Source organism: Gekko japonicus, unplaced genomic scaffold (assembly GCF_001447785.1).
Source record: "Gekko japonicus isolate JY-2015 unplaced genomic scaffold, Gekko_japonicus_V1.1 scaffold344, whole genome shotgun sequence".
In the NCBI taxonomy this organism is placed as follows: Eukaryota; Metazoa; Chordata; class Lepidosauria; order Squamata; family Gekkonidae; genus Gekko; species Gekko japonicus.
The window spans coordinates 144,017-150,506 of NW_015174284.1; the positions used below are offsets into that span (position 1 = coordinate 144,017).

Here is a 6,490-nt window from a genome sequence, read left to right on the forward strand (position 1 = left end):
CACCCACCCACCCTACCTTTCTAGGGCTCGTTGTCTTCCTCCACAAAGGGCTTTGCAGCTAGTACTAAACATATAGCACACACTCCTCCTTGAATTTGGAATAGAGTAAGGAAGACCCTCGTAACTTTGGACAGAAGGAACTTCTATGATAATTTCTAGTATTCCATAGTCCCCTGAAGCAGTAGGATGTCCCTTGAACCAATACAGTCATGCAGTCCAGGGAGAGAAGAACTATGTGCAGCTAGTACCACCTGCTGAAGGACCCCATACTCAGACGTTGCATCAGCTAAGGTGGCTAAGTACAGTTTGTAATATCCAACAAAAATAGGCACCAAGGCCCAGGCCAGGCTGTTCCCTTTCAGATGTCCACCACAGCTGCATTTTGCTGCTGACATAGGCATACTTCCTATGGAGTGAGGTGTGATTTCTTATGGAGGTTTCAGAGCTTGGGAAACTTATGCCTCACGTATGCATTCTCTCCATCATTTATTGAATGATGTCACTGACACATTTTTCTCTTTAGTCACTTGATGAAATGCTACAAAGAGAATGTCAGACCCCACACATGAAACTGCCACTGTCGGACCCCACATATGAAACATGAAACAGACCCTTGGTCCATCAAAGTCCGTATTGTCTACTCAGACTGGCACCAGCTCTCCAGGGTCTTAAGCAGAGGTTCTTCATATCACCTACTGCCAGATCTTTTAACTGGAGATACTGGGGATTGAACCTGAGACCTTTTGAATGCCAAGTAGATGTTCTACCACTGAGCCACAGCCTCCTGTAAGGAGATTTACAACGTAGGCAAACCAGTTCCCTGAAACACATTTGGATTTGGCCAACAGAAAGTATTCCCAGGTCTCTCTGGACCCCCATTATTATGGCTCTCTAGTGTGCAGGCAGGGCCCTCCAAACAAGTTTGGAATCTGATACATGCTGCATTATGTCACATCCTGAGATTCTCAGATTGTTATCTTCCTTGGGCCCTGAGTCTAGCCCTCAAAGTTGCAGATGATTTGAAAAAAAGAATTAAAGTCTGGCTCAGAATTCCCTTTCTAATTCCAAACTACCCTGTGGGCTTTGTGGACATTATTTATTTCCTCCCAAGCATCACAATGGCTGGATGCATACTGGAAATCATTTCTTACCAATAATCGTAGCCTTCATCCCAGTTGTCAAAGTGAATTAGCAGCCGATTATCCACCATGTCGGTAATGGTTGCTACGCACATTAAGGAAGGATTCTTTTTGTCTACTGCTTCTAACTTCATTCCCACTCGAAAACCGGAAGGCGTGATTGGCTGGAGAACAGAAAAAAGGAGGAAATGTTTGTCATTTGCAATTATACTTTCAAATATAGTCTTCCATTATGCTTTCAAATATTGTCTTCTAGGTTATGAAAACAAAAAAAACCTCACGTTGCAGTTCCATGAGGATAAACCCCAAAATTCTATATATACACTGGCAAAACAGATCAACTGTAAAATGTAGACAAAACCCCCACAAATATTGCCACTTTTCACTTCAGAAGCTAAATATTATGAAAACTTCATTATGGAAAAAGTAAGTTTTTAGCATATGACTAGAAAAGTCAGCTACAATATAGCAGAGGGCTCTCATTAACTTGGGAAGACTGCAGAGACTGAAATTTTAAAACTGGGCTAATTCATTTTTGAAAATGTTTCACGCAGAGTGGCCCCTGCAGACAGCAGCATCTGACCTTGGGCGTCTATGAACAGAATGGCTGCCTCTGGCAATGATCCACATGAGTCCAGAGGTAGGGAAAAAATGGGCTACCCTATGTAAATCAGAACCAGAGAGCAGCTTTTGTATTCATGGATATTCTGAGTCAGATGCTACTTTCTCCACAGGACTGCTCTGCATGGAAGAGTTACAAGCCTGTCTTCTAATTAACTGAAATCAACAGGAATTGACAACCATTACCAGGGTACAGATTGGATAAGATGCTACACAACTGTACAAGCCAGGCTATTTGACAGAGTGGAACGAGAAGTGAACTAAAGCCATTTAAAACACAACTCTGAAGAGACAGGTAAAGAAGGCAAATATATAAGCAGTAACACATTTTGAGGTAGGTATGAGTTTTGCCACATGTTTTCAAGCCAGGGAATGAGCTGAACTGGATGTTATACAAAGCTAGCCCCGAATAGATGTTTTTAAAGACAAAACACATGCCAGAGGAACCGGTATTTGTTGCCTTGTGGATCCTGATGCTTACTGGCCTGTTTATTTGGCTGCTGTGTATGCACACTTAGGAAATGAACTCTGCATACTAATGATAGTGTGAGCAACTAAATAGGTTTCCTCTAGAATGCTTCTGCCTGGTCTGTTCTTGTCCCCATCCCATTTCATAGTTTAGTTCCTGTTCTAAGCATCTGAAAAAGGGAACAATGCTATCCAGGATGAAGCTTTTTAAAAAGGGCTTGAACAACAACAAACGTAAAAGACATCAAAATCAGTATTACCACTTACTGTGCTGAGTGCCTTGAAAAGAGTTTTGGGAGCAGCCTGGGCTTTGCTATTCTTCAAATACGAAGCCCAATTAAATTCCCCTTCCTTGTAACCTAGAGATAGATTGGTAGATAAAAGCATTGTTTGATACAGGGAGCTGCTGTACTCAGACCGGCTTTTGAGAAATAGAAATTATGTGGGAAGAATTTGAACTTTGCATGATTGAAGCCCTTGTGAAAGAGGCAGGCATCCAAGCCTTCAATTCACAGACTTCTTGCTTTCTCCTGTTTTTTAATACATTATTGCAGCTCTTAGTCATTAATTTGAAATGTCAGAAGTCTCTGGTAAATAGAATAATATCAAGAGAAAGCACTGAATACATTACTAAAAGAACGTATTATTTTAATGCTTCCTACACAGCAATCCTATGCAGTTACGCCACTGCCTTAAATGGGCTTAGACTGGAGTAATTCTACATGGGACTGTACTGCTAGTGCTTGACCCTAGAAAAAATAAACACCTTGCTTTACCTGTTCTAGGACTCCTTAAACCTGCTTGGGAAATGACAGTAATAATTGGCACATATTAAAAAATTAACACAGATTCCCTCTATCGGTTATTGCATCTTTTTTGTGATTGTACATGCACCAGAAAACCACTACTCAGCAGTGTATTTTCAGCATGGAAGAAAATTTTTAGCTGCTTGACATGTTACAGGACAGAAGCAGACACATGGTACACTTCTAACACGTCATCTCTTTCCACTTATGTGGAATGACCAGGGGTTCTGATTTTTGTTATATCTTCCCATTTTAAGCAGTTCAAGGTTCATTAAGGAGGGCCGCTCATATCCAGGGAAGCTGATAACAAAACACTAAAAACAAAAAAACCCCAACAACCCATGTACCTTTAGGAGGAAGCAGTTTGTGGCCTGTTTTTTCACACCAGCCCACAGGATGGATATCTGGAGAATCGGCATTAACCCAGAAGTCATAGCACTCAGAATAGCCATCAAAATGCAAACGCATCCTGTACCCTTGTATCTGTAAACATGAGACAACACAAGTTTATCCCTTGTGTGCTATTTGCCTTGAAAAATGACCACATTTTACATTTCTGTTCATACCAGGCCAAGTCTTTTTCATCCAAAAATAAATCCAGAACAAGGAAGATTATATTTTAAGAGAAAGAATACATCTATCCATAGATGAGACCTGGAAATCCAGAACGATGTGCCCCTGCAATCAATCTCCCAGTAGGTCAGGCACTGCATGCAGTGTCGAGAATCACAATGAAATGGATAGTTAAACCACTATGAATTTTGTTTTATGTAGACCACTGAAGGATTAGCTGCCAAAATTAGCTGAGGTACAGCAAAGACACACAAGGGAGAAAAACAAAGATTTCCTAGATTGTCTGCCCTACGTGTCAATTAACTTTCAGACTGCCAATAATCCTTGTTCATGCCTTGACATCTTTTGATTTCTTTAATCAAAATTAATAATAATAATAATAATAATATGGCAGCACAAATGAATTTTTCAAATGAAATCTTTCAGAGAGAAACCAAGTTTAATTAAAAATGAAATCAACTACTTCATTAGAACATGGTTTGAACAAAGCAAGACTTCACTGGCTTTTATCAGATAAGAATGCAAAGATTTACACGTTCAGTCGCTGAGTTCTGTGCATTGATTCTTAGATTGCAGGAGTCGCATTTTAAAAGTTTTTAAATTTAGATTTTATTCTGTGTATTATCTCAGGTTTTTCCTTCTTTTTCATACTATGTTTGTATTGTATGCTGGTCTTAGACCGTAATAATAAAACTAAACTAGAACATGGTCTTAACCTATTGGTTTAAGGACTATCCTTACATCTTTCTACTACTTGTCAATTCCCCTCCCCCTCTAGAAAACACTGTAGGTTTTATTAAAAAAAAACCAGACAAATACCTCAGCAACAGAAAGGACACAAAATAAAGATGGATGTTCAGGATCCAGACCCTCGAACTTCATTCCAACTTTAAATCCATTCTTGTTTTGTGGGAAGGACTGCGACTACAGGGGAAAGGAGGGGAATGTTACTTTACACTGTAAAACGAACACACACAACAAGAGGCCCTTCTTTTACTGTTAACAGTTTCCAGTGGAAACTGAGGGAGTTCAGCATCAGACAGGATGGGTGATATATTCATATTCTCCAGGATTAGCTTCTTGCATATTGCTTAGACTTGGCAATTGGCTGCTACTTGTAACCTCACGATATGATCAAAGTCAAAGATCCAATTAACTTTCAGCAGTATTACATTAATTAATGAGAATGAAACTGTCTTTATTTATTATTTACTTGTTTATTAAATTTGATTTGTTGACCACCCTCCCCTATAAGACAGGACTCAGGGTGGTGTACATTAAAAAAAACCCTCTTACATAAGTACAATAAAATATTAAAATCATGAAAATATATAACAATAAGTTATCAGTCAGATGGTGATGAAGCTGCCATCATATGCCGCTGTCTTGTGGGTCGGGGGGGGGGGGCGGCGGGGGCGCGGAGGCAGGAAAAGCAGGAGTGCCAGCCAGGTGGAAAACCATTGCTGTTCTCAGCCAAATGCCTGGCAGCACACCTCTGCCTTACATGCCCTGCGGAACTGCATTAATCACACAGGGCATGGATATCACTCGGCAGAGAGTTTCACCAGGTTGAGGCCACAGCTGAAAAGGCCCTGGTCCTGTTCGAGGACAGCTGGATGTCTCTCAGGCCAGGGACCACCAGCAAGTTCTTATCAGCCAAGCATAACCCTCTTTGGGGAGTGTACCAGGAGAGGTGGTCCCAAAGATACTTGGGTCTCTGACCGTTTAGAGTCTTAAAGGTTACTACTATGACCTTGAACCTGATCTGGTATTCCACTGGAAGCCAGTGCAGCTCACAGAGCACAGGATGGATATGTGCCATGCAGAGAGTCCCCATTAAAGACTTGCACTGCTGCATTCTGGAGTTTCCAGGTCAAGGTCAAGGGTAGCCCTATGTAGAGTGAGTTACAGTAGCCTATTCTGGCGATGACTGCTGCGTGGATTACAGTGACTAGGTCAGGGTGAGACAGGTAAAGAGCCAGTTGCCTGATCTGGCGTAACTGAAAAAACGCCAGCCTGGCAACATTTACAATCTGGGCCTCCATTAATAAGGAGGCATCCAGAATCACACCCAGGCTCTTGATAGTTGGTGCCAGTGTCAAGGGCACACCATCAAGAGCTGGGAGACGGCACCACAACTCTGAGTCGCCCCTCCCCAGCCACAGAACCTCCGTCTTAGTCAGATTCAGCCAGCTCTGCTTCAACCATACCACCACAGTCTCCAAACCCTCAACCAGATTTGCTGGGCGGTATGTGGCCAGCCGCCATCAATAGATATAGCTGGCTGCCATCAGCATATCCATGACAGCCCAGCCTGAAATTCCATGCCAGTTGGGCGAGGGGGTACTTATAGATATTAAATAACATCGGATAGAGGATTGCCCCCCGAGGAACCCCACATACTAGTGGGTACTTAGTTGACAACCTCTCTTCTAGCACCACCCTCTGGCCCCAGCCCTGGAGAAATGAGGTAAGTCACTTCAAAGCTACACCATGCATTCCTACGCTGGCAAAGTGGTGGAACAGAAGATCGTGATTAACCATGTCAAAAGCTGTTGTAAGATCAATCAACAAGAGCAGTGCCAACCCAACTCAGTTCAACTACACAAGAAGATCATCTGTGAGAACGACCAAAGTCATCTCAGTCTCATGGGCAGGGCGGAAGCTGGACTGGAATGGGTCCAGTGCCGATGTGTCACCCAAGAATTTCTGAAGCTGTTCTGCTGCTGCTCTGTCAATTACCTTGCCCAGAAACTAAAGATTCAAGACTGGATGGTAACTGGAAGGATCTGTAGGGTCCAAGGTTGGTTTCTGCAAGAGCAGTACAACCACAGCCTCTTTCAATCCCTCCGGGTAGACCCCTAAATCCAGGGACAGATGAAT

The 6,490-nt window shown here is 42.3% G+C and overlaps 1 protein-coding gene across 1 annotated transcript in view; it reads right to left on the reverse strand.

Annotated features, from left to right (window-relative positions):
- Positions 1 to 4,466, reverse strand: part of LOC107121097 (lethal(3)malignant brain tumor-like protein 3) — a 77,859-nt gene extending 73,393 nt beyond the window's left edge. Inside the window, exons 1-4 of the mRNA XM_015423950.1 lie at positions 4,427 to 4,466; positions 3,382 to 3,517; positions 2,496 to 2,587; positions 1,152 to 1,303 (exon numbers count right to left, since the gene is read on the reverse strand). Coding sequence (XP_015279436.1) covers positions 1,152 to 1,303; positions 2,496 to 2,587; positions 3,382 to 3,502 — 365 coding nt within the window. The 5' untranslated portion in view covers positions 3,503 to 3,517; positions 4,427 to 4,466. The remainder of the gene's footprint in view (positions 1 to 1,151; positions 1,304 to 2,495; positions 2,588 to 3,381; positions 3,518 to 4,426) is intronic.
- Between the last annotated feature and the right edge of the window lie 2,024 nt (positions 4,467 to 6,490).